The 12,318-nt window shown below is 48.1% G+C and overlaps 1 protein-coding gene across 3 annotated transcripts; it reads left to right on the top strand.

Moving 5' to 3' along the window:
* The first annotated feature begins 1,381 nt into the window (after nt 1-1,381).
* On the top strand, nt 1,382-9,293 carry mcm2 (minichromosome maintenance complex component 2). 3 transcript variants are annotated; one of them, XM_061291608.1, is made up of 21 exons: nt 1,382-2,445; nt 2,525-2,690; nt 3,030-3,229; nt 4,407-4,579; nt 4,758-4,888; nt 4,953-5,091; nt 5,696-5,793; nt 5,907-6,028; nt 6,144-6,351; nt 6,442-6,576; nt 6,641-6,832; nt 6,949-7,042; nt 7,113-7,191; nt 7,253-7,424; nt 7,491-7,617; nt 7,694-7,806; nt 8,145-8,303; nt 8,371-8,445; nt 8,520-8,702; nt 8,783-8,938; nt 9,089-9,293. In XM_061291608.1, the coding sequence occupies exons 3-21, from the start codon at nt 3,051-3,053 to the stop codon at nt 9,197-9,199; spliced, it is 2,646 nt and encodes an 881-aa protein (XP_061147592.1). In that variant the 5' UTR covers nt 1,382-2,445; nt 2,525-2,690; nt 3,030-3,050; the 3' UTR covers nt 9,200-9,293. The 3 variants fall into 3 exon arrangements, with proteins under 3 accessions (XP_061147592.1, XP_061147591.1, XP_061147593.1); XM_061291607.1 differs by lacking the exon at nt 2,525-2,690; XM_061291609.1 differs by lacking the exon at nt 2,525-2,690 and having other exon boundaries at nt 1,382-2,030.
* Nucleotides 9,294-12,318: the final 3,025 nt, after the last annotated feature.

The following is a 12,318-nucleotide window of genomic DNA, read 5'->3' on the forward strand; positions in this document are numbered from 1 at the left end:
TAATTTCGGTCTCTTTGTGTGTTGTGACATGTGGAGAGATTGACAATAAAGCTGACTTTGACTTTGACTTTGTCATGATGTCTGTTTGCTTTCTGTTCCTGTCTTTGGTAATGTCACCCTGTCTTTTTGTTCCACGACTTTGTCGGTCAGTCCTGTTGTTGGTTTTGTTTTCTAAAAAAAAAAAACAATTTTTTTTTTAAAAATTTAAAAATTTTTGTACCCATGTATAATGCGCACCCCAGATTTTAGGACAATAAATTCGTTAAATTTTGCGCACTATACACGGAAAAAAACGGTAATCGATATAATGCTCTACGATTTATTGGCATCGATGCTAAACGTAAACATCGATTTATATCGCCGTGTTTGACCTCGGACATTAGACGTGACTTTATTTTGAAATCCAGTTCATTGTTGCTTGCTTCCTCTTTCCGGGAGCAGTGCGCGCGGCGTTGTTGTGTTGTGAGCAGAGCAGGCACATGAAAGGGGAGTCGACAACTAGTGCGCGGCTCCTGGGCTGGTGCTATGGCTAGTGTCCAAAAAGACGAGGAAATTTGCTCCCCTTTAGGCTTCAAGTCATTCGTTTGGAAGCACTTTGGATTCCAAAGAAAAGATGGCTCAAAGGACAAGACACGTGCAGTTTGTAAATCCTGCCATGCGGTGATCAAATATTCAGGGACCACAAATCTCGCCGCACATTTAAAGAAAAAACACGACATCAAAGTTCAGTGTTAAAATAAGCACTTTGTATACTACAATACTCTTGTAATTTCCTAAATAAAGAGTTTGCAGTACCTTGTTGATTTTGCGTATGTATTGTTATAAATCAGGATATTGTTCTATATTTTTTATTTAAAAAAAAAAATCGGTCGTAGAGCACTATATTGTGATATATCGTGAATGAATCGCAGCAGGCTTTAAGATATCGGCAAATATCGTATCGTAGTTCTTTGTATCGATATGATATCGTATCGTGTTTAAACCCGCGATTTACACCCCTAATATATATGCATACATGTTATTTAAAACATGTAAATCAACAATCGTAAATCTACATTCTGGTTTACATAGTTCACGCCAGGAGACGCAACACGTCCACCGTTGATGCCCTGGAAGGCAGTTCACTCATTGACTCGTTAGCGAATGGGAAAGCCAGGATTCGTTCCCTCACTGATCCATTCTCACGGTGAACTGGAAATGCGAATCACTCAGTGAGTGATTCGCTCAGTGAGTGAGTCACTTAGTGAGTGATTCACTCAGTGAGTGGTTTGTTCACTCACAGATTCGTTCGTTGGTGAACGGGAAATGCAATTCACGACTCGTTCGTGAACGGGAAGCTACGTCACGAACTCGTAAAGTCCCGCCTCCATCTAACGCTCGCTGGCGCTGCTGATTGGCTGATTTTCTTCTCCGTTTTGTTTTAAGGCGAGGTAGCACCTCTAAATCTAAATGTAGATTTACCATGTGCCAAGGAAAGGATGAACCACTCACTGTAACACCACTTCTTTCGTGCTCGTATTCTCCAAGCTAACGGCTATTGCGTGAAGAGATGCGCCGGTGTTGTGCTTGATTTGGTTCCCCCGTGATATCTTGTTCCCCCTGCCGCGGTAGGGCGCACGCCTTATTTGGAAAGCGAAAAACCGATGTCGTACGGCGTCAGCACTATGTTGTTTTCAACATTTGGTTAAGCGTTAGCTGCTTTATATGATATGTACGTGTTTTACGTTATGTGTTAGGTTAGAGTAAAACGAATGTAGGCATATTGTGTAACGAGGTCCCCCATTCTTGACACGCGATCGTACAAAAAAGAAAAGCATACTCTCTTCTCAGGTAATTTGAGCTCACACAAACGTGTGTCAGCAGGGAGAGCAGCGATGCTGTCTGTCACTCACTCGTGAATCTTCGCGGACGACCAATCAGCAGCGAACGTTAGATGGAGGAGGGACTCGAATTCAGTGACGCAACTTCACGTTCAAGAACGAGTCAGAGGGATAATGGTACACTCGCCTGTCTTGTGCGCGTGACGATGTGTAAGTGTGACCAGGAAAACGACGCAACTTCCCGTTGACGAACGAGTCAGTGACGCGATTTCTCGTTCACAACCGAGTGTGGTGACTGTTGCCTTGCTTTTCCCATTCAACAACGGATCAGTGTGTGGGGAGGGGGGGGCGAACAATTTGGTGAACGATTCTTTTGAGTGAACTGATTCTAAAGATTCAATTCACTTAAAAGAACTGGAATGCTATGGTGCGCAGATGCAATATGTCGAACGACAAATTCCGGGTGCCTGCCTCCTCTGGCTTGCCACAACCAATCAGAGGTAATCTCTTCGAATATTCATGACATTTCGCGGGCTTTCTGTACCGCGTGACGAGGCTTCGCGGGAAAGTGAAGGTCTGGCGGATAGAAGCTCGGGAGGACGCGAGGAGAACAAGCATAATGGCTGTAAGTTACTTTCCGTCTTCTTTTCTAACATTTGATTTGGTTATAGTTTTCGTCTCTTTTACGTGCGGTCCATACTCAGGCGTGGACGAGGGTGACGTGTGACGTGGTTATGTTTCGCTGAGTGGAGTTTGGGCGAGTTTGTCGTCGAATAAGATGGCGCAAAGTTGGTCCAAGGTGGACGGTGCAGTATCGCTTGGGGTCGTTTAGTGGCGTTTACGTGGTAGTGCCTTTATCCTTCCTACGAGGTAATAAAAGCAACCCAGAAAAGAACATTTCCACCAACCATCATTCAAATACAGGCTAAATATTGATCATAATGAAGATTTACCCCAAAATTGTTGAACAGTAAAAATACACGCAATTTTCCCAAAAGTGAAGTCCATAGTTGATTAGACTATTGGGGAAATTAGCATCACGTTACATGAAAAAATTCTAAAACTTTTAAGTCAACATTATGTTGGAAGAAGAATAGAAAACTATTTAACAAAGTTATAGTTTCATTATTATTATACAACACTTCAATTACATAGAAATTGTGTGTGTTCTCCTTGATTTGTGTCTAATAATACATGTTGCGTGGACAGGATTCATCCGAGTCGCAGCACATGGCCGCGGACAGCCCCGAACCCCTTTCCAGGCGGGGGGACCTGACCTCCAGCCCTGGCAGAGATTTGCCCCCCTTTGAGGATGAGTCCGAGGGCCTGCTCGGGGACGTCGCCCTGCCCACAGACGAGGAAGAGGAGGCCGGCGATGGCGAGGAGCTGATCGGAGACGGCATGGAGCGGTGAGGAGCGCCGCCGCAACATTTTGCTCACATCGACAGATAATTAATTGAAAGATTTGCGGTTGGCTGCAGTTTACCACAAGGTTGCGGCAAAGCACCACTTTTGTCTAAATAAGGCTCCTCAACTTCCTTCCAGTCAAGCACTGTAACTCAGGCAAAATGAAGATGGGTTAGCCCCACCCCAAGACCACCACCACCACTAGCTTTGAAATCCTTAGAACTATTTAAAAGTCAAAGTCTGCTTTATTGTCAACGTCTTCACATGCCGAGACACACAAAGAGATCGAAATTACGTTTTCTCTATCCCACGGTGACAAGACATATTACACGATAGACATACAAGTAAACGACGCAATATAAAAAACAAGAAGGCACAAACAATAAATAATAAGAGTAATAATAAATAAACAGATAACACAACAAACAAGAGCCAGTGTGCATACAGACAGTAAAAGTACAGGACGCTACGCAGAACGGGGAAGCGAGTTCAGGATCCTAACAGCCTGGAGTATGAAGCTGTTTGAGAGTCTGGTGGTGCGGGAGCGCAGGCTTCTGTACCTCTTCCCAGAGGGCAGAAGCTCGAACAAAGAGTGAGCGGGGTGACTCACATCACTCACAATCGTGGTCGCCTTGCGGGTGAGATGGGAGGTGTAAATGTCCTTCAAGGAGGGGAGCGAAGCACCAATAATCTTACCAGCCGTGTTCACTATGCGCTGCAGGGCCTTCAAGTTGTAGTCAGTGCAGCCGCCACCCCAAACAGCAATACAGCTGGAGAGGACGCTCTCAATGGTGCCGCAGTAAAATGTAGTCATAAAAGGGTGTTGAAGCACTACCGCTGTCCAAATTATGCACCTTGGCTCACCGAGTTTTATGGCCTTGAGATGTCAGAAATAGGTGAAATAGCACAAAAATCCTCAACTCACTTCGACTCAGTGGTTGGGAGCCAGGATGCCAAAAGGTGATAATTGGGCACTCAATGCCATCGTGCTGTCGTGTTTGAGGTGTCACCTAAAGCAAAAAAATCCATATCGGTTTAGAAAAAAAGGCTTGCCGGTCGGTGCATTCAGGGCCAGCTGAGCATATTGTGACTTGTGGCTTCCAACGGTAATTTTTGATTGCTGGAATTATACGTTCGCCGAGATGTCTGTGGTCACGTGCGCCGTTGTCTCTGCCACAGGGACTACCGGGCCATCCCGGCGCTGGATCGCTACGAGGCAGAGGGTCTGGACCTGGACGAGGAGGACCTGGTCGAACTTTCTCCGGGAGCCCGGGCGGCTGCTGAGGAGGCCATGAGGAGGCGCGATCGCGAGCGGGGCCTCAGCGGGCGCCTCAGGAGAGGCCTGCTTTATGGTCAGACACGCCGTCACTCGCTCGCTCACTCGCTCCTTTCGACTTGCTTCTAATTCATGTTTGGGGTAGGGCAGACGTTGACCGCATATTGGCAGGTCCGCGCTTGGGTTTAGTTTTTGTGGTTAATGTGTGTCTGGGTTTGTGATTTTTGTCAGCGTTTTTTCATTTGGTTGCTTAGACAGCGAAGACGAGGATGACGAGCGTCCGGTAGCGCGGCGGCAGCGCCTGGCCGAGCGGGCGGCCGAGGGCACGGCCGACGGCGAGGAGGAGGAAATGATCGAAAGCATCGAAAACCTGGAGGACATGAAGGTGGGCCGCCGCCTGCGCTGCCTGCCTTCGGCACACTCAACCGCCTCGTCCCGCTCCTTGTCAGGGTCACACGGTGAGGGAGTGGGTGTCCATGGCCGCCCCCCGCCTGGAGATCTACAACCGTTTCAAGAGCTTTCTCTGCACGCACGTGGACGAGAGCGGCCGCAACGTCTTCAAAGAGAAGATCAACGACATGTGCAAAGGTGAGGCCGACCCACCGTGCATGCGATTTCAAGTTTGAATAGGTCCGCACGAGTTTGCTGCTTGATTTATTTATTTATTTATTTATTTATTTATTTATTTATTTTTATAAAGGCTTTATTAGTTTTAGATTTGTTAGTTTTATCTTGAGCGTTATTAATTTCACAGGTATTGGGCTATAACATTATGTAGAATTCTCAAACAACTGTCTCTGAGCGTCTTTCCTCTGCAGCAAATGTAAAATTGGTGCGTTTCTAATCAAGCTTGAAAGCTTAAGAGCTGCTCAAAGTGGCAAAGACAAAAATGAAATACTTTTTGTTGCCCCCTGAAGTTATAGTAAGTTTCTTTATCATCGTAAAGCCCTTCCATGATGCGTATTTGGAGACTGAGTGAAAAATAAAAATTTAAAAGTTCTGCCAAAACACTGCTCGATATTCAAAAGACGGAGAATTGGGTCGGGGGTTTCAAATCAACACCCATCGCGTGTGACTGCTTTGCAACAGGTTTTGCGTTACCGCGATAAATATCTGCCCATCGGATTTTGCGTCAAGTTGGCACACTTGAGTAGATTACGTTAAGTCGAGTGACCTTGGCGTGTGTACGCAGAGAACAAAGAGAGTTTGGCGGTGAATTACGAGGACCTGGCGGCCAGGGAGCACGTACTGGCTTACTTCCTGCCTGAAGCCCCCACCGAGATGTTGAAGGTAAACCAGAAGAGACAGCTCACCTCCGGCTCACCGCTCAAATGTAAGCCGCTTGTTGTTTCTTTGCTTCATCGCTGTCTTGCTCTACTTTCCAACCCTAACCCTTCCTTCAGGTGTTTGACGAGGCAGCCAAAGAGGTGGTGCTGGCTATGTACCCCAAATACGAGCGCATCGCCCAGCAGATCCACGTGCGCATCTGCAACCTGCCGCTGGTGGAGGAGATTCGCTCCCTCAGGTGGGGGCCGCCACATGCAGGGGCTCTAGGAGCAAGGCGGCCGGGGCAACTCAGTGGGTCCAGTCCATGTCCCTTTGTTGGCCTGTTGCCATTTCCTGCCTTGTCTGATCTGCAGGCAGCTCCATCTGAACCAGCTGATCCGGACCAGTGGGGTGGTGAGCAGCTGCACCGGCGTGCTGCCGCAGCTGGCCCTGGTTCGTTACAACTGCAACAAGTGCAACTTTGTACTGGGACCCTTTTTCCAATCCCAGAACCAGGAGGTCAAACCGGGCTCGTGTCCCGAGTGCCAGTCGCAAGGACCCTTTGAGATTAACATGGAGGAGGTGAGCGCCGCCGCCACCACTGGGCTCTTTCTTGAGCTGCTTAGACGACACCTCGTCTCACCCCGGTGAGTCTTCTTGGGCTTCCTTCAGACTGTGTACCAGAACTATCAGAGGATCACCATCCAGGAAAGTCCTGGCAAAGTGGCCGCCGGCCGTCTGCCACGCTCCAAAGACGCCATCCTGTTGGCCGACCTGGTGGACAGCTGCAAGCCGGGAGACGAGATTGTGAGTGATGGCGCGGGCTGCCTCTGCAAAGCGGGCCTGCTTAAAAAGTCCTCCGCACTCCCAGGAGCTGACGGGCGTCTACCACAACAACTACGATGGCTCTCTGAACATGGCCAATGGCTTCCCGGTCTTCGCCACCATCATCCTGGCCAACCACGTAGCGCGCCGGGATGAGGGCATGGCCGTGGCAGAGTTGACGGACGAGGACGTCAAGGCCATCGTGGCTCTGTCCAAGGACGAGTGCGTTGGAGAAAGGGTGAGGGAGGGAGAGAAACTGGCTGCCGTTAAGTGGCGCCCGCTCGATCAGCGGCCAGCTTTCATGACAATTAGTGTATTGTGACTAAAAAGCAAAAATCCGCATTGTCTGTCCAGATCTTCGCCAGCATCGCGCCGTCTATCTATGGCCACGAGGGCATCAAAAGAGCGCTCGCTTTGGCCGCTTTCGGAGGCGAGCCCAAGAATCCTGGTAACAGTCACACCGTACCCTTCCCGCAGCCCTCTGCCATCTCACTGGCACCCTTTACCCTTTGTTTCAGGCGGCAAGCACAAGGTGCGAGGCGACATCAACGTGCTTCTGTGCGGCGACCCCGGGACAGCCAAGTCGCAGTTCCTCAAGTAGGACAGACCGGGGGTGATGTGGGGTATGGCTTGCCATGACGCAGTTTCCCTCGTGCAGGTATGTGGAGAAGGTGGCCAGCAGGGCCGTGTTCACCACAGGCCAGGGTGCGTCTGCCGTGGGCCTGACCGCCTACGTACAAAGGCACCCCGTCAGCCGCGAGTGGACGCTGGAGGCCGGGGCGCTCGTGCTGGCTGACCGCGGCGTCTGCCTCATAGACGAGTTTGATAAGGTAACGTGGTCGCTGGCATAGCACTGGCGGCCTCCCTCCCACCAAGGCTAACGCACGCTCATGCAGATGAACGACGCCGACCGCACCAGCATCCACGAGGCCATGGAGCAGCAAAGCATCTCTATCTCCAAGGCGGGCATCGTCACCTCGCTGCAGGCCCGATGCACCGTCATCGCTGCTTCCAACCCCATCGGTAGGGAGCTCGCTCGCTTGCCCGCCCGCCCGCCTGCTCGTGCGCACGCTGACGACCAGCGAACCCGTTCTTCCAGGGGGCAGGTATGACCCCTCACTGACCTTTGCCGAGAACGTGGACCTGAGCGAGCCCATTGTGTCACGTTTTGATGTCCTGTGCGTGGTCCGGGACACAGTAGACCCTGTGCAGGTACGTGCACACAAGCAACTGTTCCTTGCATGTCTGCCTGCAGTTGAGCCCAACGCGTTCCATGCTGTCGCTCATACGCACGCACAATAAAAGCAAGAATTAGCCATCGTAAGATGCCTATTTGTGACTTGGAAGATTCAAATAACAAAAAAAAGTCGTATAATACAGTATACAATCCATCGATTGAAATCAGGCCCAGAGGCCGGCGTGAATGGGCTGTCATTGGAGTTAGTTTCAGTTTGTGTTTATTTTTTTTGAAAAGCAGTTTTGCATTTTACAAATGCATTTTCAGTTTTGGTTATTTTTCACCAACAATGACGAGCGTGGTGCCCGCGCAGGACGAGATGCTGGCTCGCTTTGTGGTGGGTTCCCACGTCAAACACCACCCCGGCAACAAGGAAGCAACCTCGGAAGAGGTGATCCTGCCCAACTCGTCCAACGTGGCGCCAATCTCTCAGGAGCTGCTCAGGAAGTACATCATCTACGCCAAGCACAGGGTGGGCGGAGCCTCAGGCCCTAAGTCATGTAGCACGCAGCCGGCAGCTGATTGACGCTTCTTTGCAGGTTCATCCCAAACTCAACCAGATGGACCAGGACAAGGTGGCGCGCATCTACAGTGACCTGCGCAAGGAGTCTATGGTGAAACACCTGCACACGCACACATCCACGTGCACATGTACGGCACTAACGCGGGAACGCCATGCACGCGGCAGGCAACGGGCAGCATCCCAATCACGGTGCGCCACATCGAGTCGATGATCCGCATGGCGGAGGCGCACGCAAAGATGCATCTGCGCGACTACGTGATAGAGGACGACGTCAACATGGCTGTCCGCATCATGCTCGAGAGCTTCATCGACACGCAGAAGTTCAGCGTGATGCGCAGCATGCGCAAGGTAGGCAGCGCTATGGCGCCACAAGCTAGCCAACTAAAACAAGACTCAACAATGTTGCACTCGTCTCTCTCTGCCCACAGACCTTCTCCCGCTACCTGGCGTACCGCAAGGACAACAACGAGCTCCTGATCTTCATCCTCAAGCAGCTGGCGGCGGAGCGCGTTTCCTACCAGAGGAGTCGCTACGGAGCCCAGGATGATGCTGTGGAGATACCCGAAAAGGACCTGCATGACAAGGTAAGCAAGAGTGCCGGCGGTTGCCTCTGAACCGTCAGCCGAAATACCCGAACACCGCTCAAACCTGCAGCATTTAAAAAGAAATAAATATATCTAAGTGAAAAGTGCACAATGTCCCCCCCCCCCCCCTAAGCTAAGTGTGTCTTTTAGGCTCGTCAGATCAACATCCACAGCCTGTCATCATTCTATGAAAGCGAGCCCTTCCGCGCCAACAGGTTTGTGTACGATGGCAAGATGAAGCTCATTGTGCAGCAGTTCTGAGGCGGGCCAGGGGGGAAAACAAGCAACCTGTAAATAAGTGTACATGTTCGTCCATTCACCTTGTTCGCAATTAAAGGTGACTTTGTTGCACGCACACAGGCGTCGGGAGTGTCTGTATGATGTTTTTAAATTTAAACTATTCTGTGATTAGCCCTTGACGTAAGACTTGACTCAATGCTGTTTTTACCACAACCAAAACCTTAGATTTCATTAAAATTAAACCTGGTTCACTCGAGATTTTGTACTTTCGATCGATTTCAGGGTAATGTCACCCTGTCTTTTTGTTCCACGTCTTTGTCGGTCAGTCCTGTTGGTTTTGGTTTTGTTGTACCATGATTTTCTTAAAAAAAAGAAAATTGTACCCATGTATAATGCGCACCCCAGATTTTAGGACAATAAATTAGTTAAATTTTGCGCATTAAACACGGAAAAAATCGGTACTGTCTATAGCGTGTATTGGCAATTGGCTTCCGCTAGATGACGCCTTTAGACCATCGGATGTAATAAATGTCCGGTGAGTCAAGCACATTGAGTCAGATTTTAAACATTGAATGATCTCACACTTTACGATTAGAAGTCAAAGAAATGACATACTTGAATCTTTCTTTTTTCTTTTTTTCTTTCTTTTTTTCTTTTTTCTTTTTTTTGTTTCTTTTTCTCTTTTTCTTTTTCTCTTTCTTTTTCTCTTTCTTTTTCTCTTTCTTTTTCTCTTTCTTTTTCTCTTTTTCTCTTTTTCTCTTTCTTTCAAATACACATTAAAATATATTCGTATTCACCTATTTATGAAAGGTAAAGTCAATAACCCAATAAATGTTTATTTTGTGTGTAGGCGCGCATGTGTGGTTGTGTGTTTGGGGGGGGGGGAAATGATTTAATTCACAACTCATTTTCTTATCTCTCGCAGACAGTGACACATTCTCGAGTGCTCACACAACACGTACACGACGCAAGTGTGTGTGTGTGTGCGCGTCCGTGCGTGTGTGTGTAGTGGGGATTAGGTTTAGTGGAGAGGATTATATAGCGCAAGGATTTCCCGCCTCTCGCTGACCTGTCAATCACCCCATGATGAAGACGACACTAGCACCAGCGCCACTTTTAAACATTTGAAAAAAGGTGGGCCCGATGCAATCCTCCAATGATGCCTGCGCCAATCAAATATGAGGACGTTTAAATTCATCCATCCATCCATCCATTTTCTGTACCGAATGGTCCCACGGGAGCCTATCCCAGCAGTCATCAGTCAGTAGGCGGGGGACACCCTGAACTGGTTGCCAGTAGGGGTGTAACGATACATCGATACACATCGATTAATCGATATAATGCTCTACGATTTATTGGCATCGATGCTAAAGGTAAACATCGATTTATATCGCCGTGTTTGACCTCGGACATTAATCGCGACTTTATTTTGAAATCCAGTTCATTGTTGCTTGCTTCCTCTTTCCGGGAGCAGTGCGCGCCGCGGCGTTGTTGTGTTGTGAGCAGAGCAGCCACGTGAAAGGGGAGTCGACAACTAGTACGCGGCTCCTGGGCTGGTGCTATGGCTAGTGTCCAAGAAGACGAGGAAAATGGCTCCCTTTTAGGCTTCAAGTCATTCGTTTGGAAGCACTTTGGATTCCAAAGAAAAGATGGCTCAACGGACAAGACACGTGCAGTTTGTAAATCCTGCCATGCGGTGATCAAATATTCAGGGAGCACAAATCTCGCCGCACATTTAAAGAAAAAACACGACATCAAAGTTCAGTGTTAAAGTAAGCAATTTGTATACTACAATACTCTTGTAATTTCCTAAATAAAGAGTTTGCAGTACCTTGTTGATTTTGCGTATGAATTGTTATAAATCAGGATATTGTTCTATATTTTTTATTAAAAAAAAAATATATCGATCGTAGAGCACTATATCGCGATTAATCGTGAATGAATCGCAGCAGGCTTTAAGATATCGGCAAATATCGTATCGTAGTTCTTTATATCGATATTATATCGTATCGTGGCAAAACCCGCGATTTACACCCCTAGTTGCCAGCCATCACAGGGCACGCAGAAACTAGCAACCATCCGCACTTGTGTTTTTGGGATGTGGTAGGAAACCGGAGGACCCGGAGAAAACCCACGCAGGCACATGGAGAACATGCAAACTCCACACGGGGAGGGCCAGAGGTGGAATCGAACCTGCACCTCCGAACTTCCGCCATCACCGTGCCGCCCCTGTCCAAATTAAATTTAAAAATAGTCAAACAATTGACTGTGTTTTGATTTCAAAACTAGTCATCCAATTTTTTTGTGTATGCGATAGTTGATCAAACATTTGTGTTTTTGACCAACATTTGCGTGAACACAAACACATTTGTGCTCACAATCGTCCACTTTAGAGCAGGCCGGGTCACAGTCTGTTAAAATAAAGTTAACTCCTTCCACTCACCCGACGAGTTTATAAAATTTTTCGCTCAAAAGATTCAATCTATTAGGGATGAGATCACGATGACTGTTCCAATCACCGAGCTGACGGTCATGCCCCTCAAATTTTAAAAGCGTGTCCCTTGAACGGCTTACACAATTGGTTAGTGCGGCTAAACAAACAACGTGTTTACTCGACCCGCTTCCAGCCGAACTCGTAAAAGAATTATTTCAGATTTTAGGACCGTCCGTCTTAAATATAGTAATAAATCTGTCTGTCTCTTCTGGTAACGTGCCAACAGCCTTTAAAACCGCCATTATTAAACCACTACTTAAGCAACCAAACCTCGACCCGAACTGTCTCAGTAATTATAGGCTTTTTCAAATCTCCCGTTCATAGCAAATATTCTTGAAAAACTAGTAGCGCAGCATCTTATTGATTACATGGTCGCCAATAATCCATTTTAATTGTTTCAGTCTGGTTTTAGAGCGAACCACTCCATTGAGACAGCGCTAAAAGACCTCCTCATCTCTCTCTTGGGCAGTCTATCGATTTCAATGATGACGTTGCTCCAGATTAAAAGTATGGACAGTTATTGGGGTGTTTTGCGGTGGTGCATAGCCATGTGGCTGTGCAGGCCGATGCGTGATCCGCAGGTCTTGCCACGTGAGGGACAGGGGTATATGGTACTGGAGGGCAATTGCCCTGCAGTACGCTGATG

Source organism: Syngnathus typhle, linkage group LG11, assembly GCF_033458585.1.
Source record: "Syngnathus typhle isolate RoL2023-S1 ecotype Sweden linkage group LG11, RoL_Styp_1.0, whole genome shotgun sequence".
In the NCBI taxonomy this organism is placed as follows: domain Eukaryota; kingdom Metazoa; phylum Chordata; class Actinopteri; order Syngnathiformes; family Syngnathidae; genus Syngnathus; species Syngnathus typhle.

What these genes read in the sequence shown, in the direction of transcription:
- mcm2 (XM_061291607.1), top strand. An exon ending in CCCCCACCGAGATGTTGAAG is followed by an intron (nt 5,794 to 5,906) that starts GTAAACCAGAAG and finishes CCCTTCCTTCAG; the next exon opens with GTGTTTGACGAGGCAGCCAA. An exon ending in AGGCGAGCCCAAGAATCCTG is followed by an intron (nt 7,043 to 7,112) that starts GTAACAGTCACA and finishes CCTTTGTTTCAG; the next exon opens with GCGGCAAGCACAAGGTGCGA.